The 21,224-nt window shown below is 40.4% G+C and overlaps 12 protein-coding genes across 12 annotated transcripts; all 12 read right to left on the reverse strand.

The window, feature by feature from the left end:
- Positions 1-84: 84 nt before the first annotated feature.
- LSM04_000885 (putative zinc-RING and/or ribbon) lies at positions 85-2,145 on the reverse strand (the record flags this gene model as incomplete). Its single annotated transcript, XM_067336449.1, has 1 exon — positions 85-2,145. One exon carries the CDS (start codon positions 2,143-2,145, stop codon positions 85-87), a length of 2,061 nt encoding a protein of 686 aa, XP_067192333.1.
- Positions 2,146-2,428: 283 nt separating this feature from the next.
- LSM04_001446 (uncharacterized protein) lies at positions 2,429-2,941 on the reverse strand (the record flags this gene model as incomplete). The annotated part of the gene is made up of 2 exons (XM_067336450.1): positions 2,429-2,820; positions 2,911-2,941. 2 exons carry the CDS (start codon positions 2,939-2,941, stop codon positions 2,429-2,431), a joined length of 423 nt encoding a protein of 140 aa, XP_067192363.1.
- Positions 2,942-2,965: 24 nt separating this feature from the next.
- Positions 2,966-3,304, reverse strand: LSM04_007730 (uncharacterized protein; the record flags this gene model as incomplete). Its single annotated transcript, XM_067336451.1, has 1 exon — positions 2,966-3,304. The coding sequence occupies one exon, from the start codon at positions 3,302-3,304 to the stop codon at positions 2,966-2,968; it is 339 nt and encodes a 112-aa protein (XP_067192705.1).
- Positions 3,305-4,191: 887 nt separating this feature from the next.
- Positions 4,192-5,118, reverse strand: LSM04_003235 (uncharacterized protein; the record flags this gene model as incomplete). Its single annotated transcript, XM_067336452.1, has 1 exon — positions 4,192-5,118. One exon carries the CDS (start codon positions 5,116-5,118, stop codon positions 4,192-4,194), a length of 927 nt encoding a protein of 308 aa, XP_067192466.1.
- A 402-nt stretch (positions 5,119-5,520) lies between these two features.
- On the reverse strand, positions 5,521-5,769 carry LSM04_004733 (Ribosomal protein L38e; the record flags this gene model as incomplete). Its single annotated transcript, XM_067336453.1, has 1 exon — positions 5,521-5,769. The coding sequence occupies one exon, from the start codon at positions 5,767-5,769 to the stop codon at positions 5,521-5,523; it is 249 nt and encodes an 82-aa protein (XP_067192545.1).
- A 442-nt stretch (positions 5,770-6,211) lies between these two features.
- Positions 6,212-6,676, reverse strand: LSM04_006177 (uncharacterized protein; the record flags this gene model as incomplete). The annotated part of the gene is made up of 1 exon (XM_067336454.1): positions 6,212-6,676. The coding sequence occupies one exon, from the start codon at positions 6,674-6,676 to the stop codon at positions 6,212-6,214; it is 465 nt and encodes a 154-aa protein (XP_067192615.1).
- A 1,597-nt stretch (positions 6,677-8,273) lies between these two features.
- Positions 8,274-10,385, reverse strand: LSM04_003798 (AMP-dependent synthetase/ligase; the record flags this gene model as incomplete). The annotated part of the gene is made up of 1 exon (XM_067336455.1): positions 8,274-10,385. One exon carries the CDS (start codon positions 10,383-10,385, stop codon positions 8,274-8,276), a length of 2,112 nt encoding a protein of 703 aa, XP_067192496.1.
- A 510-nt stretch (positions 10,386-10,895) lies between these two features.
- Positions 10,896-11,822, reverse strand: LSM04_001500 (uncharacterized protein; the record flags this gene model as incomplete). The annotated part of the gene is made up of 1 exon (XM_067336456.1): positions 10,896-11,822. The coding sequence occupies one exon, from the start codon at positions 11,820-11,822 to the stop codon at positions 10,896-10,898; it is 927 nt and encodes a 308-aa protein (XP_067192367.1).
- Positions 11,823-12,280: 458 nt separating this feature from the next.
- LSM04_000644 (uncharacterized protein) lies at positions 12,281-13,399 on the reverse strand (the record flags this gene model as incomplete). Its single annotated transcript, XM_067336458.1, has 1 exon — positions 12,281-13,399. One exon carries the CDS (start codon positions 13,397-13,399, stop codon positions 12,281-12,283), a length of 1,119 nt encoding a protein of 372 aa, XP_067192316.1.
- Positions 13,400-16,445: 3,046 nt separating this feature from the next.
- Positions 16,446-17,006, reverse strand: LSM04_003216 (uncharacterized protein; the record flags this gene model as incomplete). Its single annotated transcript, XM_067336459.1, has 1 exon — positions 16,446-17,006. One exon carries the CDS (start codon positions 17,004-17,006, stop codon positions 16,446-16,448), a length of 561 nt encoding a protein of 186 aa, XP_067192465.1.
- Positions 17,007-17,723: 717 nt separating this feature from the next.
- Positions 17,724-19,409, reverse strand: LSM04_000493 (Aldehyde dehydrogenase domain; the record flags this gene model as incomplete). Its single annotated transcript, XM_067336460.1, has 1 exon — positions 17,724-19,409. The coding sequence occupies one exon, from the start codon at positions 19,407-19,409 to the stop codon at positions 17,724-17,726; it is 1,686 nt and encodes a 561-aa protein (XP_067192304.1).
- An 850-nt stretch (positions 19,410-20,259) lies between these two features.
- On the reverse strand, positions 20,260-20,961 carry LSM04_007191 (zinc finger protein; the record flags this gene model as incomplete). The annotated part of the gene is made up of 1 exon (XM_067336461.1): positions 20,260-20,961. One exon carries the CDS (start codon positions 20,959-20,961, stop codon positions 20,260-20,262), a length of 702 nt encoding a protein of 233 aa, XP_067192676.1.
- Positions 20,962-21,224: the final 263 nt, after the last annotated feature.

The following is a 21,224-nucleotide window of genomic DNA, read 5'->3' on the forward strand; positions in this document are numbered from 1 at the left end:
CAACTTAATATACAGAGACAATATTGCTGCTCCAGGAATTAAAAAAAAAAACCACAGCAACATACTCACATCTCGTTTGTATTCTCATGCATCATGTTCGTTTGAGCATGTGCTACTTGATACTTTAAATGATATTTTTTTTTCTTCTGTGGGATGGTTACATTTACCCACATCTAATGCAGCATTTTCATTTGTCTTACCGTTGTCGTTGTTGTTGTTGCTACTGCCCTTACCAGTACCACTATTATTACCATTTCTATTAATTAGGCGGTTGGGGAAACAACGCCTACACCACATTACTCCTGACATCTCTTTCTGTAATTTGTAAAAACAACGTTTATGATAACAAGCGCCACAACTTGGACAAGCACGAACATGCACCAAATCAAATGACCAAACACTGTAGAGATGTGGTGCAATAGTAAGCATTTCATCTGAAGAGTCTTGAGATGAAACCATAGAAGAAGAAATAGCAAATAAAGATGATGTAGTAATACCTGTATCATCTTTTTGACCTTGTGATTTCTCCAGTTCTTTGCGTTGCTCAAATATTGCCAAAATATCGGGGGGGCTACACCAACGACAGAGATCTAGACTATTCCGAACACAAACAGCGCATCGTTTTTGTAAAATGTGATACACCATATGTGCTCTAAGACGCTTAAGAAACAAAGCTGACTTACATTTACCAGCGATAACTGTGAGTACGCGGTTGTATGCCGATTCTTCCATAAGAGCGATGGATGGTGGAGTAACGAGTCTCATAAATTCTTCTCTCTCACAGTTCCAGATATCCTCAAGATCAGCGAGTGACCAAACCTCACTATCTTCCATCAAATAACGCTTCTCGTTCGGTACAAAAGACTTTATATGTAACTTATAACTAGGAATATCTGTTGAATTGGATGATCCAACTCTTTTTTTTTCATCAGAATTCAATTGTCCTGATGCATTTTCACCGTAAAAAAGATGACGAAACACGTGGCATTGTATACCTACTTCACGTAATGCCACTACTTGTAATCGCATGAATCGTAACATATACAAAAGTTGTACTTGATGGTAAAGAGCAGGATTTACTGCAGATACAAAGTAAAGTGGTCGATCACGTTGTAGTTCCAAAAAATCAAGGGCTTCATTACAAACAGGTTGTGGTTCAAAATCCCATGAATGCAATACACGCGCTGGTATAACACTTTTTTTCCCTGTATGACACCTAGTACAATAGTACATCCCAGTATAATAACAGAATCTTGCCGCTTTCCAACTGGGAAATGGAAAATGTCGTTTGCGTAGAGGAGATAAACAACTCTTGCAATATCTACCTTGCACATGTAGGGCGGCATCCTTCGCACGTATCCCACGCGGTTTTTCACACACAACTGTTGAAAGACACAATATATGACGTACAGGGGATGACTCCCCACCAGAGGGTTGCACGACATTCGCAAGAAGAGAAACCTGCGAAGGTTGCCAGGTGCGAAAATTCTGCCATTGAATACCTGATTCGAGCACCTGCTGCGCAACAGAACTCATCCCAGTATCACTCATTATTGGTGTGACACCATCTGGATCCCTGCATTCCACAATCTTTAAATCTGCATAGTCTGTAGAATCCCCGGAGTTCAAAGCATCACGTTGTAACGCCAAATCTCCAAGAGGACTACGAGGTTCTTTAGCCTCATGTAAAGTGGGTATCATGTGACTTTTGCTTGTTTCACATTCCACTTTTTCCATCTTCAGCGAATCTAACAATACAGGATTATTTTCTATTACATTCTGCTCAGCAGAGAGTTTGGACTGTGGAAAATCGGTCACTTGTTGCAACCTAAGCAGTACAAGTTCTTGTTTTTTCACGAATCGTTGCAACCATTCTAGATAACGAAGACGCATTTGATACTGTTCTCGTAATTGCTGTTGCTGCTGCTGCTTCTCTGCCTGCACGTATGCCTCTTCATCGCTACAACTATCAGATGCTCTTTGATTCGCAATTTCAGTAATTTGGAGATCTTCAAGAGCAGACCGCAAACGCTGCAGCAGGGCCGTTACCTTCGCAACACTATCATCATGTGTAAGATCATCATCTATACGAGCACTAAACATGAGGTCGGTCTCACCGTTGCTAAAGACATTATTTGCATGCATGGTCTCCAACACAGGCATACCCCTTTCCAGGGTATTTCCTTTTCTCTTGCGTCAAAACGCAACACTACACAAAAAGAGAGAAATTAAAAATATATAACACAAAAATACAAAAATCAAATTAAAAAAAACATTCATATCAAAGATTTAAAATCCCTCACAAAAACCAAAAAAAAAAGTCTAAAAAACAAAAGACAAGCTACTAGTAAAAAAAAGAAACAAATACAATAAAAACACTCAATAAACAAAACCAGCTCGATAGAAAGAAAATAAAAAAAACTACAAGCTATGACAGTGCATCCATAGCTCTCTCAAGCCGTCTAAAGGCTTCCAGACCACGTTCACGATAATTACTTCCAATACCCTCGCGACGACAAGACCTCACGCAATCCACTTCCACATTACTGTCATCTCGAGAGGGACTACAAATACGTTCAAATTTATGAAGCATGGAAATTGTTCGCTCTAAAGGAGTTTCACTCTTTGGAGAAGACTGAAGATTTACCTCGGCCACAGGTATATCAGCACCACAATCTTCAAGAATATGGTGAAAGAATAAATCCCCATACGCCTCCGTCGCACGAAGTAAATGCTCCTGCGAAGAACCACCCACAACCTGAGGTGAGATATCTTTCAATTTAGACTCTTGTACAGTTCCACCGGGAGAAACTTCACGCACTTTAGATTCCCTACTATAATCTGCAAAACTTAAAGTTGCAATTGGTTTAACAAATGAACCATCACAATTTAATTTCAAGGATCGTTAACGAGAATCTAGTTCCTCCACCTTTGCACGCATCTTATACACCGCAGAAAAAAGTTTCTACTCCTTATTTCGCAAAGTAGAACTCCAATGCTTTAAACGTTTTTCCCATGTACGTAAGGCTTCAACATCTTTACAAGAAACAAGGACAGAAGAATCAAGAGAATCACAGAAATCAGACGCCAAAACTTCCAACGGACGTTTGTCTAAATCATCTTCCATTTTAACATTAACTAATCGACACCCATTACACTCTTCCAAAGCACGCAGCTGTTCCCGCAGTCTGTCACGCTCGCGGCCCACGGTCTCCAGCTGAGAATGCAGCTCCTCCGTACTGGCCTGCAGCTGTTCACGCAGTTGCATGTTTTCACAATTGTTCGCTCGTAGTTGCTGCTCCATTTCGTTAAAACGTTCGGATAATTGATCGGTTTCTTCATGTATGTTTTTTCCTGGGAGTTTGCCTAATTTCTTGTTTGAAGTTGGTTTCTTGGTGTTTACATCATTTTCAATATTATTACTGTTTGTTTTGGCAGAAGTATTCGGGTTTATTTGTTGTTGTTTTTCGATTATGTCAGTTGTTAGCCAAGAGAGCTAATCACGCAGATCTTTTATTTGTTGAAGGTTTGCGTTCTTATCCTTTATATTTGCCGCCGTTTCCTATTGTAACTTATCCTCTAACGCCTTGCGAATGCTTCTTTCAACTGTGAGTTCTTGCTCAAGTTGATTTATGTATGACTCCTGTTCTTTTAATGTCGTGCTAAAATCTTGTTGAGTTGTTGTAAAAATAGAATCATTGCTGTTGCGATGTGTGAGGGATGATGTTTATTGTCTAGAAATATGTGAGAACCTTTTTTTTTTTTGCTTTTCGATGATGTCAAAGCATATTGAACAGACTGGCTGTGGTTTGTTGCCGTAATGCCCTGTAATAGAGTCACATGTTATCGAACATTTAGAGCGCATAACGATTCCACAACGGCGGTAATTTTTCATACTGCTAAATATTCCAAAAGACGCCCCACAATCCTGATATTGTCAATACTTGATCTTGAATTATTGTTGCCATTCTGCTTCTGGTATTACACCTGTGACGGACATGTTTCTTTTTTTTTCCGCTTTGCCCAGGAAAACCTGAGTGCGACTAAAATGGTTAGGTAAAAAAGAATGGATGCAAAAACAAATTAATTGTTAGAGTAAATAGTCTTTGTTTGATACTCTGAGTATTGTTTTGTACAGATCTGTATTAATTCCATGAATAAAAATGAAGCTGAATTTTAGTGCTTTCACCTCTATTTCCTGATCTTGGGAATAGTTTCACTGCTAGCAACTTCTCCACCCTGTTTCTTTAACCACGCATCGTAGTCAACTAGACGAAGATGTTTCAGTTCTGCATTATAAAATGCCGCGTCGATGAAAAGAATAATAGTTGTTAGTAACACAAAAGGGAAAAAGACAAAAAATGAGAACTTTGTTGCCCTCTTCATAGTACGTTCCAAGTCCTCCTCCTGTAGACTTCGCAAATATTGTACACCATCTTTAAGTCGCATTAAATCCAATTCCATCTGTTGTAATATTTCGTTCCGTTGGCGCCATATTTCATAAGCATATGCATACCGCTTAGCATCCTCGTATTCCTTTGAGGATGCCGTTGCCGACGTATTTGTCGCTTGTGAAATACGAGGAAAGGAGCCGGACTGGGGTTGTTGAGAATAATTTTGCCCATGCTGACCGACGTCAGCACGTTCAGAGTCATGTTTTACTCGCATCATTGGTTGAACCCCCATTACTTTTGCCCAACTCGTTGAAGGTGTGGTCACCAACCTTACGTCAGGAAAAAGGGATTGTGTATCAGGGAATAAATCTCTTGCAGTGAGCGTCTTTTGTGTTGCCGCATTGCAGAATGTTGAAGGCAGGGAAGAGGATAAAGTATTCATGGCGGTATGTGATGGTGGTGGTGGTGGTGGTGGCGATGATGCAATTGAATTCCTTTGTATGTCTCCGGATCCTTCGGGATGAAAATTCTCCATTCCTTTGAAACCGTCTGAAAACAGCGTTCTCACCCTTTCACACCAGGACGACGATATAGCAGGAACAACACCGGGATAGGCACTTTGTACATGATACGCTCTTATTGCTGTTACAGGTACGACGAGATGTGGCGGTGGCACCTCCAGCAATAAGAATGACCAACGTGTCACTACTCCGAAGCGACGCATTGGTAAGGAGGTAATGCAAGCCGTGTAGCACACAGCCGCTTACGGTGTGGCGTTTCACACACCTTGGTTTTTCTGTTCTTTTTTTTTTAGTTTTGGTGGGTAGGATGAGTCCGCACGAAAAGTGCATCATTTATAATACGAAAGACGAAAACGGAAAAAAAGAAACGGAGAAAAAAAAGAGACTATCAAGAGCAAACAACAAGAAATGACAGTAAAAATAAAAGCAAACGTATTGGGGGGTGAAAATATAAATTTAACATACGACTACAGATGAGAAAATCATAAAAATAAAAATAAATAATAAAAATCGGAAAGTAAAAAGAGATATCATCAGTAGGAGCCCCTACTGCTCTTCACACATCAATCATGACGTCACCGTTTCCGTCCTTTTCTTTTTGTCTCTTACTTGCTGCCGGCGTTTGTCTTGGCGTGGGAGCGTGCAGTAACAGTGATCTTCTTCACCGCCGGATGGATGGAGCGCTCAATCTTTTCTGCTTTCTTCTTGTCAGCAATGACCAGTGTGTACAGATAGCGGCTGCAGCGCACCTTGAACTTTGTCTGCTTCGGGTTCTGCTTCACCTTCACGCATCGTACGTCCTTACGAGAGCAGATGGTGAGAAACTCCTTCAGGTTCTTGATCTCACGGGGCATCTTTCACGACGGTATCTCTCCTATATGAAAAGAAAACAAGAAAAAAAAATCAATATATATATATATATATATATATATAACATACGAAAATAGGACAGAAAAGAAATAGAAGAGCAAAAAGAAAGGAATACAACAACCGAAAACAGGAAGAAAAAAAAACGAAACCGTACATATAGTTTCTAGGAACTTTGATGGAAACATGTATCGCTACACACACATATACACCGTCACGGAGAGAAGAGAGATGAGAAGACAGGGACACAATATTGAATACCAAAGAAAAACAACCACCAACTGCAACAATAATCAAAATAAATAAATAAATAAATAAATAACGACAAAATCAGTGCACGGTGCCTAATAGGAAGGCTATGATCACCATGCGGTTTTCCCCACCACCACCATCACGTTACTGGAGGGAAGGGGAAGTGAAGACCGCCTGTCAGTTCCTCCGCTTCTCTGCAAAGAGTGGATCTGAGCTTGCGGTTTCGTCCGTGAAGAGCTTGCTTGAGTAGACGCCCTTCCCTGCGTATGATGGGACGTTTAGAAAGTCCGGGTCCTCCAGCTGCCGGCGCGGCTTGATGAGGAAGCGCTCGTCCTTGAGCCGCCCGGACTCCCGCGCCGCCGCCTCACTCTCCGCGTCGAGCTGCCGCTCCCCCGCCGCCTCCCGCGCCGCGAGCCACACGACGAGGCGGTTGTACGCGACGAAGAGGACAAGTCCGCCGCCGATGGCGAGCAGCGGGACGTGGAAGTCCTCCCACGCGAGGAATAGAAGCCCCGAGAGCCGCACGTTCCCAGCGGCGTCGTACAAAATACGCCGCTGCCGCTCGCGGGTGATGCGCTGCTGCTCCCGCCCGCTGTGCTGCTGGTGGCTGCCAAAGCGACGCAGGCAACAACGACGCAACATCCCGGGGGAATCAACGAGGAAAAAGAAGAAGAACGTACAAATAAGAACTCAACCCCGTATCTTGCTACAACCCTGCTCTACTACTGAGCCAACACAAGGATGACCACGGTAATATGGATGATGACGATAACGGAAAAAATAAAGAAGAAAAAAGAGGAAAAAAAGGGGATGATAACGAAAGGAAAGAGATGAACACCATTTCATATATACAGATACACACAAACAAAGAGTATGTGTATAAACATATGTAAAAGAAAAAAAAAACAATGGGAGGGTAATAGAACGCCAAAGGCGCTAATATTATGATATCACACACGATCCCATGTATCCATCGCAGGCAGAACGTGCCATGCTGCGACAGAGTATGAAAAACATTTTCCACAAAAGACCCCCCAATAAAAAAAAAATCGCAATCAACCAGGAACATTAAAATATATATGTGAAGATATATAATCATTCAATATTAGTAAGAAATTTCAAGCAAAGGGAGAAAGAACATGTCGATCTCCTGCCGTGGTAGCCTTCTATTCTGTATTTCTTCCTTAGACAAACACACACACACACACAGATTTACGTATGTACGCCCTTATCACCTCATCCACTACACTCATCTAGTCTTCTCACCATGGAAAGAGAGAATAGCGTGTAACTTTATTTTTCTTTTACCTTTCAAACAATAGGCTACAATATCCACACACATCCTTTAGATCAACAGAAATAATGAAGACACATTCCTTTTTTTTCTTTTTTTTGTTCTTTTTTCTTGCAGTAGTTTTGGTGCCATTCGTTTTCCTACTTCAGACATTCGATCCTGAGAAAAATACAACTGATGTCCACTACCAATATTCCACCTCATTCAACATCCAAAGTTTTTTTTGTCTTTTTCAGAGTAGGGAATGGACCTCACATCAGGTAGTTAGTAGTAATAAGGACAAAGGTAAAAAAAGATTCAACATAATTGACAACAGCAATTGTTAATAGGAGAATCTGAAAAGTAAAAAAAAAATCATTCCTTTTTTTCTTCAAATTATCACGGCATAGAAAAAAAAAAAAAAGAGTGAACAGCAACGAAAAATAGTGAAAAAAAAGATTTCCGGCTTTGCGCGAAACCTGCAACTCATAATTCACTTCCTGTTCTTCTTTTCAAACAAGTTGGTTTTGCGATTTTTTTTTTTTTTTTGCCATACTTCCTCCTTAAATGTGGAGGATCTCTCCTCCACTGTGATGATAGAGGCGATGAGCTATTTAATTTCTTCACTTCGTCTTTTTTCTCGTGTGTTCTCGGCAGAAAATACAACAAACGGGGACCATTGAAAGTGAGTGAATAAAAAGGGAAAGAGAAAAAAAAAGTAGAGGAAAAATAAAGACAAAAACAAAAGAAGGAGCGCTGAAGATGAACAAAAAAAACTAAATGAAATGAAAACAAAAAAACACGCACAAGATAAGAAAAAAAAATCAGTAAAAGATGGGTGAAAACACGGAAGAAGAAAAACAATAAGAATGCACTAGATATAACATCAAACACACACACACAAAAAAAAAAAAAATCACATGTCCGAGGGATAAAAAGAAAAGCAGATCAATAAAAAAATTGAGGTTACAAATCTTCTTTGAAAAGATCCTCTATCACATCCTTGTATCGAACGTCAATCACACGTCGTTTTAACTTCATAGCGGCTGTCAGCACATCATTCTCGGGAGTCCATTCATCTGCCAATAATCGCACATTTTGTACTATTTCGAAACTCTTACGTCCAGCCTTTCGGGCTGTTGCCTGGAATGACTCAGTTACCTTCTGGCGAAATTCTGGATTATCAAGAATTTCCGGGAATTTACCAGAAATATGATTCTTCTGTGCAAACTGCATTGTAAGATCTTCGGTTGTAATCGCAATAGCGGCAATATAGCTTCGTCCGGGATGAACCAAAACACAAACTCCGTTTGGAGTGCATAGGTCATTCTGGCCGTAAGTAGCTTCCAGTACCTCCAAGGCAAGGTATTCACCATTCGAATTCTTTGCAAGAGCCTTAACGCGACCTACAATGCGCACGGTTCCATTTTCTGCAAGACTTCCCACATCACCCGTATGGAACCAACCTTCATCATCCATACACTCCTTGGTTATTTCATCCTGTTTGTAATACCCTTTAAAAAGAAAGGGTCCACGCAGCAAAATTTCACCACGTGGTTCAGGTTTGTCAGTGTGGCGGTACTCAGGTGTGTCTAGGAGTCGAAGTTCAACAGACTTGAGTAACTGTCCAACATTATCATATTGAAGGTTCCCTGTTCTTTGAATTCCACCACAACAGACAGTTTCTGTTAGTCCCCATCCTTGCACAATCATACCAAAGACAACATTCACAAACTCTTGTGTTGAAGGGCTCATTGGACCACCTCCAGATAACATTACACGTACCCTACCACCAAGTGCTTCACGAATTTGTGCAAACACCTTTGTATTATAATATGGTGTATCTTTCCCCTCTTTAAGTGCCTTGAGTCGGGACCGATAAGCACGATCAAAGATGGTTCGTTTAAATGAACCAGGTGGCGGTAGTTTCGCTTCCACAGCCTTCTTTATGGTGACAAAAATACGTGGGACAGCAACAACAATAACAGGACGGTATTCTGCAAAATCACCATGAGGTTTCGCAAAATTATTTGTTAGTGTACGTGGATTTCCAAAACCAATAACACAACCCCGAATAACAAAAATAGTTAACACTCCAAGTTCCATAATATGGGCTAGAGGTAAATATGAACAATATGTTTCTGGTTCTTTTACCTCTCCTAAAAGATCTAGTACACGATGACTTAAAGCCTTAAAACCACTTCCCAAAGTTCCATGTGTGTGCTTAACACCCTTTGGATTCCCCGTTGTACCACTTGTATACATGACAAGGGAAGTGTCATCACAGTTTTCAGGGCCTGGAAGATCTCCTGTTGGATTATTACTACTCTCACCCTTATTCATCACATCATTCCAGCGATAAACTTTAAAACCTGTTGTGTCCGTACCCTCCGGAAGATCATCAAGGTACAAAATTATAGTATCATCCAGACCATGACTTTTATTCAATGATATAATTTTTTTGACATTTTTGCCATTACATACAATAGCGCTGCATTGAGACTCTTTTAATGCATAAACAAGAGCATCGTCGCCCAAATTAGCGTACACCGTTGTGGCAACCATTTGGCATGCCCAAATGGCGTGAGCCGTACAAAACCATTCCCAACGTGTATCCTCATAGATTGCAACAAATTGTCCCTTTTTTAGTCCAATCTCTGTGAGACCTTTACCCAAACATTCTATTTTTTTCCATAGCTCGGTATAAGTAATTGTACGATGATTTGGTTCAAATACATACGTTTCAAGAGTCTTTTCTTTTCCATATTTATCTGTTACAGTGTTGCGCTCAATTCCCTTTAGGACACGGTACAACATAACTGTCCTACTTCCCCGCTCCTTACATAGTCTAAACAAACACTGCGATGGTGTTTCACCATGATAGTAATCATGAACAAGTTTTCTGTGTTCTTCATCAGATGTTCCAACCATGCGATAGATCGCAGACGCATTCACTTTTTCTGTTCCTGGTACAGGTTCTGTTTGCTTCTTGAGGCGCGTAAACGCCTGGTATTCGGGAAAATCAACAAGACTCCACTCATTCTTCTTGTCCAGTAAAGATGCGACACACCCACCCATTTTTCACCAACTTTTTCTGTTTTTTTCCTTTCTAATGTAGAACGAAATATATATATCAAAAAAAAAAAAAAGCACAGATGGTTTTTATCTTTTTCTTTTCTTTTTTGCTTTGTTGTTAATTACCTATCGTTCTTCCGTTAAAGCTATTTTTTGTTTTAATTTGGCCCACACACACAAACACCTTGAGTTTACTCCTCTTCACTCTCCTTTTTATGTTTGTCCTCTTACCTTGGAAATAACGTTCTCAGGCGTACCACATAACATGCGCCAGACATTACGATTCGCAACAACATGAAAATGTTGCAATACAATAACAAGGGGAAAAAAAAGAAGCAAAGAGATGTTAAACCCAAGCAAACATTCAAATCGCGAAAAAAGAAACAAACCAAGTACACACACAGAAAAAGAAAAAAAAAACGAACACGCGACGGCCAAAAGAAAGAGAGATAATAAAACAAACAAACACGGTGTAACGAGGATACTACACTGTGGGTAGTATATATTTGTAAACTAGTCTGGTGTCATACCGGGGTAGAGTGTCACGTGTGGTCCTAAGAATCGTCCGGCGCGATTCCATGTTGGTGGAATCCAAAAGATGCGTCGTCCCTGTAGAATGGTGTGTGGGGACATGATGTTCCCGCGTCGTCGTCGCGCGAGTGTCTGCTGTGCGGCACGGGAGAAGAACTTGAGTCTTGGCTCCAGTGCGAGACGTTCCTCGAACTGAAAGAGCGGCGGGAATCCCCACGGCGTCATCGCCTCCGACCGCTCCACAATGCGCTGGTACAACTCAAAGTACGACGACATTGGACGGCGGGCGAGTCCCATCCGCCGCATGACGTCCGCCGCGGCGCTGATGCCCGCCAGTCGCGTGGCGGCGCCCCCCTCGAGTTGCCGCGCCGCCACCGCCCGATACGCCGGACTCCGCACCGCCGACTCGTAAAACCGGAAGGCCGTCCGCTGCGTCATTTCACCCGCCGCGACGGCCTCTGCGAGGGTGCGGAGGTGGTGGTAGACGAGCCGCGACCGCACATCGCCGGGGTTCAGCACCGACATGGCAGTGTGGCAGAGCCAGACGAACATGTCGTCGTTCTCCGACAGCGCGTCATACACCTTCTTGAAGCGGCGGCCAGAGATGAGTTGATCGTACGAGGCGCCTTGGATAAACTCCACGAGGGCCTCAAACTCCGTGTCCCCGCGAGACATCAGCTCCCGCCGCGACCGCTCACCCTCAAGGTTCTTGGGGATATCCTGCACCTCGCGCATCGCCTCACCACCGGAGGAAAATCGCGCCTTCTGTTTCTCCTTCAAAGGATCTGTTGTAAAGGCGGCCTTAATGAAGTGCGCAGGAAAGTTAGGCGTTGGTTGAATCGGTACAATGACACGCCGTTTCGCCGCGAACATGGATTTGTCGCGCAGAATGCAACTACATCGCAACATGGTCTACTAATGTATGCAACTATGTATTACCCGTCTCTCTCTTTCTTTTTCTCTGAGTAAGAGTATATATATATATATATATATATATATATATATCGGTTTGCGTGTCTGTATGTTCCTAAGTGTGGATATTATAATGTATTTTCGTCCTCTCGATCTCCTCCTTTTTTGTGTTTCCTTAACTAGAGGGGCAGCGCTCGCGCAGAGGGGAGAGCAGCGCCGAGACGGATCACTATCCCTCCAACGGAAAGGCACGAGGAGAAACAAAAAAATAAAGAAAAAAAAAAGAACAAAGTAAAATGAAATAAATATACAAATATACAGACAGAGAAACGTATATGCATATGTGTGTAACATTATCAATAACATATTCTTTTAAAAAAAACTATATTAATGTAGAACAATTCTCTTTGTCACTTCCTCTTTTTTTTTTTTCAGAAAAAAAACCTACGCATAGTTTAAGCTTCTTCTTCACTGATAAGGAGTTCTTCAGAGAATAATGGAACAAGTTCTTCAATCTTCTGCACTACTTCCTCCATAGATAGGGAACTACTTGAAGAAAACTGTGGTGTTGGCTGATGATCATCTTGTGCTGCAATCATCTCATCAATAAAATCACGACATGGTTGAAACCATGGATGTAATAGTGCCTCATCAGCTGTTGGACGATCACGCGGGTTAAATGAAAGCAGTTTTTCTACGAGATCGATAACAAGTGACTTTTCCCCATCTTTTCCTTGTAATAGAGGCGAGTGGGAAAGAACTTCGCGTAGTATGGACTGACATGGTCGTCGTTCTATCACTGATAAGGCATAATTTTTGGCATTAACAGATGCTCGAGCAAATGGTTGTCCTTGGTCGAATACTGACGATGGTGGTGTACCCACCAGATGAAAGATAAGGTTCAGTTGATCAGCAGAGTCATTGCATTTGCCAGGGAATAAATAACGACGAAGTAATAATTCAGACACAATTACACCAACACTCCAAATATCATTTGCCGCATCGTATTCAGCGTCAAGAATAATCTCAGGAGCACGGTACCATTGTGTAACGACGCCAAAAGAGAGTTGCTCATCCGGATCAAAGAAACGACTAAGACCAAAGTCACACACAAAAACTTGTGAACTGTGGTTGATGAGTATGTTACGTGTAGACAAATCACGGTGCAAGACTTTACAGCGGTGCATCGCACGGAGGGCAAGAAGCATTTGACAAGTTATATACCGAATTACATTCTCCTGTAGAGGGATAGATTTATTCTTTACAACGGTTGAAAGATCTGAAGGGACGTAATCCATTACCATGTAAACATCCTTCTCACAACTCGTCGGTCGGAATAACAAGCGACATCCCACTACTTGTTCACAAAACTGCAGATTCTGTAATATTTCAATTTCTCGCAAAACACGACGAGCTGTCTCCTCACTCTTTGCGTAGTTTGGAATCTTTTTAATGGCAATCTTGTCAGTGTCGTAGACGGCCTTACATACTGCACCATATGATCCTTGTCCAATGATAGACTCTACCCTGAAAAGAGGTGGAACATCAAAGATGAGAGGTGTGCTATTACGCATAGGAATCTCTTTCGTCTTCGTTAATTCGTTTTTTTTTTTTTTGATTTTGCTTGTGTTTCTCCTTTATTTTATTTTCCTCCTCTTTGCGCTTTCCTTACTTCGTATTCCTCTCTCGCTCTCTCTTTCTCTAATAAACTCTTTTATTATATGTCTATGTACTTTAAATAAATACTCTCCACTCTCTACACACAATCACACATGCAGAGAGAGAAAAAAGTACAGAGAAAACGAAAAGCTGACGAAACAAGCAACGAACTCATCACCAGAAATCGCGGCAAAACGATAGAAGAGAGAATAGATAAAAAAGGGAAAAAATGGATATATATATATACATATATATGTATATATATATCCATATATATACAGATAGGTAGATCACTTTTCCATTCATTGTTTCGTGCGAATGTAAATAGAATGAACAATAGGAGTAAATAAAACAAATAAAAGTAGCACATTCCAGTGACAACACATACGTCCATTATTATATGCACACACTCTTAAAAAAGAAATATTTCTATTTTGAGTATTATTTGTGCATGTCGGAACATATGGTCTTTTTTTTTCTCATATTAATATCAAAATATAGTTGACCTTTAATCTTCTTATTTTCGTTTTCACTTTTTCCGCTGCCTGTGTTGGTGTTGGCCCAATTTTCTGCGAGAAGAACCACGTAGAGCTGGAGTCCATACACACACGGGAACGAAAGACGAAGAACAAACAAAAAAAAAAACAAAAAACAGACCTTAACAAAGAACACACGCTCCTTATCTTCATTCGCTTAGCCTTTCTTCTTTTTGTCTTCTATTCTTTTATACTTATTGCTCAAAATAATTTTTGTTACCAATATGATTTGATTAAATTGGTTCTCCTCTACTCATTTTTTCTCACCTTGTAGTAATATAGATTTCCTTTTATTTATTTTTTTTTCCTGTGAATTCATTTCACAATATCTACAGATTCACCCTAATTTATTTCTTGTCTTTCCTCTTCTCTCTCTTCCTCCCATTACACGCATGTGCGGATAATTTGTGTTTCTTTCATCACTGGGATCCACCATCAGGGGAGAGCCAAATAGACACACACACACAGACACAAGCATATACACTATATATATATATATATATATATATATATATATATATATATATAGGGGAAAAGAAAGAAGAGAAAGAGGGATATACACAAAAAAGGACGAGAGAGAATTAAATTAAATAAAAGCATTAAAAAACGTTTCAAATGGTAGCTTCATGTCTACCAGAATAGGGAAATTAAAAAAAAAACACTTACAGGCTGAAGAGCCCACAAGTGCGGTTAAAACAAAATCAAACTAAGTACAAAATCCACGCAAAAAAAAAAACTCACACAAACATACACATACACACAAAGGGAGAGAGCTACGTGTCTGTAAGAGTTATAATACACAAAAAAAAAAACATAAAGAATGAAAAATTACATCACGTGTCTTAAAAAAAAAAAAAAACAGATGTTATAGTACCCAATCAGTAATGGGCCCATACAACTGTGATTTGACACACACACACAGTCCAAAAAAAGAAAAAAATGAAGCAGTAACAATAAAACGAAAAAAAGTAGGGGAGGGGGGAAAGGAGGGGAAGAAAAAGAAAAATACAAATACAGATACAATTAAAGAAGAAAAATACTCAAAAAAAGGAAACACAGGACAAAGTGAAAATAAATAAGAAAGAAACAAAAAGAAATCTTGCGATCGCATGAAAAGGAGCGCGACTATCAGAGTGAAAATAGATACTTTTTCAATACAGGACGCGTAAAAGTAAATAAAAATACAAATAAAAAAAATGGGCATGAGATATTAGAAACGGATGCGGCATTACTATCAGTCTACCCAACCCAGTTGTTCTCTAACTTTTTTTTTATATTGCATATATCCTATATATATATATATATATATATATATATATATATATATATATATATATATATGTATTTTTTTTCGGTTTGGCTTAAAAAAATTGCTCCTGCTACTACTACAACAGTTTGCTTGTTTCCATCCCTGCTTCAGTCTGTACATGTACTACAAAGAAGGAGTCGGCGAAATGAGCTCTCACCAAATATATCTGAAAAAAAAAACAAATAGCACACAGAAATACGAAAAACAGACTCGATGACAATATAGAAAAAGATAAATAAAAACAGATAAAAGGTATTTAAAAAATCATTATGATAAGCTGGTGATGTAGACTACCACATGTCAAGGAAAACAAATAAATGCCTTTCCAGGTCAAACTGTCCTATTCCACGGTATGTAAGACTCATTACCCTTTGAAGGAAAGCACACACATATAATCCATTAACACAAACTGGAATACAGACGAGGAGAAAAATCCAAATGCAGGGAAAAAACAAGAAACACTGAGACAAAAACACGGTAGAAATTATAGCAGCAGTACGAGTGATCAAAACCAAAAAACAAAAAAAAACCGAATCTGTAGCACAACATAGGAGAATATGCGGTCGCAGCACCAAAAGGGTGTCACTTTATTCGTTCAAGGAAATCCAAACACTCTCTTTCGTTTGGTATATTTACCTCTATATATATATATATATATATATATATATATATTTTTTTTTTTTTTTTCGTATTTTCGAAATAGTTCCATCCTCCACCTCCGACTTCTCTTGCCACTCTTTTTGTTGTATTTTGACACACATGTCCTTGCTCTTGTAAACACGAGTTAGTTCCCTTTCTTTGTTTCCCCACCCCTCAAACTCAAATTTTTCTTTTCGAGTCGAAAAGAAGTTCTATGCGATAGAAAAGTTTACCCGAATGAAGGGCAAAGATTCCATATGCTCAAACGTAACGAAAACAAAATATTAAAGAAAACAGAACACATCCCTTTTTCAAAGTTCATACGCTTACAAAAAAAAAAAAAAATAGAGACACAGAGACAGGCACTTTGTGTGTGCGTGTATGTGTTCGTGTGTTTGTTTTTCTGTGTGTGCATATACATATGTACGCAAGAAAGAGAGCCTGAGAAACAACAACAAAAAAAAGGATCATCATTTTTTATTTCTCTTCACTCGCTCTGTCATGCTTGCGTCTCGGCAGGAGGGTCCTGCTGACACTTCCACCGCGACCTTGTTCGGTTGGGACTGGCGGTTTGGTGTCGTCCTCCTCGTCGGAGCGAACTGTCGTGTCATGCACGCACGGCCCGCTGGGGGCGTTGGGCGAAGAACTGCTGGCCCAACAGCGGTCACACGGAACACACGTCTGGGAGTCTGGCAGGGGCGGCTGTTCGTTGGATGCGTCACTTTCGTTTGAGTGCTCGCGGATCTCTTCGTCCGAGCCCTCTCGATTCCCGCCCTGTTGCCCATTATTATCATTATTATTATTATTATTATTATTATTATTATTATTATTATTATTGTCCACCCGCGGCAGGAGGGAGCGGCCACGTGTGGGGGCGGTGGGCAACACCACCCGTCCGGGAATCGAGAGGGCGTACCGGCCAGAGCCGCGGTTCTGATCAGTGTCCGTGCGGGACTGGACACTGGCCAGACGAGATTGGTCACTGAGGCGATTGATGAAGTTAGTTAAATGTGCGTTTGGGTCTCGGCGACGCGACATTGTTTTATTCTTCAATTTATTTTTCGCAGTTTTAATTTGTTTGTGCTTTCGCAGTACGAGAGTTGGTGTTCCCAGCGATGCTGTTGCAGCAACCTTCCCTCGACTCTATGTCTATTTATACATACGTACGTACGTACGTACGTACGCGAATGTGTGCGGGGTGTGGGTGTGAAAAAGGGAAGAAAGAAAGAAAGAAAAAAAGGAGAGAGACAGTGGAAACAAAGAAAAAAAAGGGGGACCTTAAGAAGTGAATGAAAATAAAATGAGATATTAAATTCTTTCTTAGAAAAGAGTAAGATCAGAAAAAAACACATGTCATCTCGTATGTTGGAGTACATACGCATCCATGTTTCTTGGCTTAATGGGAATCGTACTCACATGTTACCCAAAAACACAAACACAAAAAAACAAAATTCGCACTGCATGCCTCCTCCTTTTTTTTCACTTCCTAATCAGAAAAAAATGAAAAAAAAAATGATTCCAACCCGGTCTTCTGCAACAATATCTTAAAATCAAAAATAAGTGTTAAAAAAAAAATACCTTTCTATTAAATATATATAGATATTATATCATATACGCATGTATATGATACAATAGCTAGACCATCAGATCGGAGCAAAATAAAAATATAATAAAGAAAAACATATTCTATCCTCATGCGTCTTGGTTTTGTTTGTTTTTTTCTTTTTTCTGAATCCTATCTTAGTATCTTTTTACTTAAACAACCACATTGTCCGGAAGCTGATGGGGGTATGAGACCTGTGAACTGTGGTCAAAGTTCTCCTTAATTGTACGAGCTGATACCCATCGTGTTAGGAAGAGTGGGCTACCAGGCTTGTCATTTGATCCACTCGCGCGTGCGCCACCAAATGGCTGCTGACCCACAACTGCACCAGTGCACTTGTCATTGATGTAGTAATTTCCAGCCGCATACCGTAAGTGTTTTGATGTAGCGTCTGTAATAGCTTGACGATCTTGCGAAAAGATGCTACCAGTGAGTGCATACTTCGTACTGGAGTTAATGGTATGGCACACATCCTCCCAGAATCCCGGTTTACCATCATCATACACGTAAACAGTTAATATGGGACCAAAGATCTCTTCACGGAGCAATTGTGCCTGAGAGTCTTTAGCCTCAAAAATAGTAGGCTGTACAAACCACCCTTGTGACTTATCGCAGTTACCACCAGCAATAAGTTTATACGTTGAGGAATCTGCCTTGGCAATGTCAATATACTTCTTGTTTCGTTCAAAAGCGACCTCATCAATAACAGCGCATAAGAAACTCTTAAAATCATCTGGTTGTCCCATTTTAAGTTCTCCATGAACATCAAGCATATACTTCTTCAACGTCTCCCACTGGCTCTTCGGAGCGTAAAGCCGTGATGTCGCACTGCATTTTTGACCTTGAAATTCAAATGCACCTCGCACTGTCAAAGCCGCTGCAAGTTTCATATCAGCAGATGGGTGAATTAAATGGAAGTCTTTACCACCAGTTTCACCACTCACACGAGGAATATTGCGATATTTCTCCAATTGAGCGTAAATTTGCTTATTAATAGAAAGAAATACATTAGTAGAACCTGTAAAAGCCACACCTGCCAACTCTGGATGAGCATTCACAACTTGTGTCATAACATCTGGTTCACATGGCATAAAATTTACCACACCTGCTGGGAGTCCTGCCTCTTCAAATACTTTATACAACATATAATTTGAAAGCACCGCATTTGGTGATGGCTTCCATAGTACGACATTTCCCATTAGTGCAGGGCAAGCAACAAGGTTAGCAGCAATGGCACTGAAGTTAAATGGTGCAATAGCCGAAACGAAACCCTCAAGAGGACGGTATTCCATTGAGTTCCAAATAGCTCCACTGCTAGGGGAAATTGGTTGATCATGGTATAACTGCTCTGCGTATTTCACTGAAAAACGTAAAAAGTCGCATGTTTCAGCAATTACATCAATTTCCGCCTGAAAAGGATTTTTGCTTTGTCCCAGCATGGTCGCCGCACGAAGATCGTGACGATACTTTGTGGATATCAGATGTGCTGCATGAAGAAATACAGCTGCACGTTCCCTGAAGGATGTCTGACTCCACGTACGGGCTGCCTTTAGCGCGGTGTCTATGGCAGTATTTGCCATCTCTGGTGTGGCGTTGTATGCTGTTGCGAGATGATGTTTGTGGTCAGATGGAATCATGCGGCGAATAACATTGTCGGTGCGGTACTCTTTGCCACCAATAACGATGGGACAGTCCGTGACCGTCTCGCGCAGTTTTCTGCAGGCGTTGAGGGTGCCATTGGCGGAAGGGGAGTTTGGCTCGAAGGCGTCCATCGGCTCATTTACAATCGGTGGGACCCGAGCGTAGGCGTAGGCGAGCGTCAGGGAGCGGCGGAGCATCGAATTAGGCTGTGAATTAACTGAAAGAGTTGGTAGTGGTTGTTGACTCAGACTGTGTTATCAGAGAAGAATGAAGGGGGAAAAAAGAGAGAGAGAAACCGTAAAGAAGAAAGAAGCAGAAGGAGGCTGGCAACTGGAATGAAAGTAGGAGAATAAAATAAAGAGTAGAATCCGAAATATATCAATAAATATAAAGGAAAAAATGGGGGGAAAAATGAGGGAAACAGATTGCCAAACGTTTATTACACCGTTTTTAAATCTCTAATAGCATATTTCACACGACTGCTTTATGTGACTCTCTCTCTCTCTCTCCTTCAGGCCAACATACTCATGCGTGATAAATACCACATTTATCAATCAATAACAATCATCACCAAGAATAATATCAATATCAATAGTAGTGGGGCACCAATGTATAAAGTGAGTGTAAAAAAAGCATACACAAACACGCACGCACACACATGGAATACACAAATTATCCCTTCTATAATCCCACATTCATTAATATTCATTCCTCTTATTATATATACAATAATAATAATAATAATAATAATAATAATAATAATAATAATAATAATAATAATAATAATAATATTAATAACAATAATAATAAATGTTTGTAAGTTTCCCCACATACCAGATCCAGGAATGGGATGCCGATACCCGTATGCAGCATACCGATCCAACTATAACAGAAATCACAACGTTTTTTGCACATAATTGCAGCCCATGCTACTCTTCCCTTTTTTTTCTCTTCTTTTTCACTTTTTTAAAACTTTTTCCTTCTTTTCATCATTCAATTCTCCTTTTTTTTCGCTTTTCTGTTTTCTTTTTTTCTTTCTGACTCTTCTTACTTTAATGGGCAGTCACGAGAAATGTGACCAGTCTTACCACATATGTGGCACAAATCATTAGCGTATGGTCGTGGTGATTTGGATCGGTCTCTTCCACGTTCCTTTGAACGATCCCGCTTGCGGTCACTGCTGCTGCTATGCTTCTCCTTCTTCTTCCAGTACTTTGCCTGTTCTTTCTCCAACTTATCCATCAGCTTTCGGGAGACCTTTATTATGTGCAGGTAGTTACATTGTGGGCCACGACCACATTTTCCTTCAAGGTCTTCTTTACAGCAAGCATCGGTAAAGTTTGTAACGGGACTCAGTTCTGGAAGAATAATGATTTCGTTTAATTTCTTTGCCTTCAGCTCACGCACAATGTTGGCAGCATCAGCGGGGTCTTCGAAACGAATATACACATTACCAAGAAGGTGATCTCCAAGGTTACTCACAACACGTAGTTCAGCAATCTTTCCAAGTTCCATAAAGGTACGCCAAATCTTCTTGTAAAAATGTTCAAAGTGTCGCTTTAAGTACTTTCGCTCAAATTGAAAATCCCATTGTCTGTCCTGAATGTGTTCAATCGCCATTGGATTTGGGTACATCATTGGAAAAAGTACGGTCGGTGACGCAGTTGGGCGCATATGAACCTTAGTGCAGTGATCACCGTGGCGACAAGCACCCATTTTTGAGAAGAAAATGCAGCGATCTTGGTACATTTACCGCTGCCGAGTCCAGAAAAGAAGGATTTGATATAGTTTCCGAAATTGAAAATACAAAAGAAGAATGTACTTCTGGAGGTAAGCAATAAATAAATAAGTAAATATATATATATATATATATATATATGTGTTTAACGTAATACAGTAGTTTTTATTTTTATTTTTTTAGAGGAGGTAGAGTGGATTGTTTGTTGTGTATCAACGGATGCACACGTTTACTCACAAATGACTAATAATGGGAATAAGAAAACAACAGGGAA

The sequence above is a fragment of the Trypanosoma melophagium genome (assembly GCF_022059095.1).
Source record: "Trypanosoma melophagium isolate St. Kilda chromosome Unknown ctg2segment0, whole genome shotgun sequence".
Lineage (NCBI taxonomy): Eukaryota > Euglenozoa > Kinetoplastea > Trypanosomatida > Trypanosomatidae > Trypanosoma > Trypanosoma melophagium.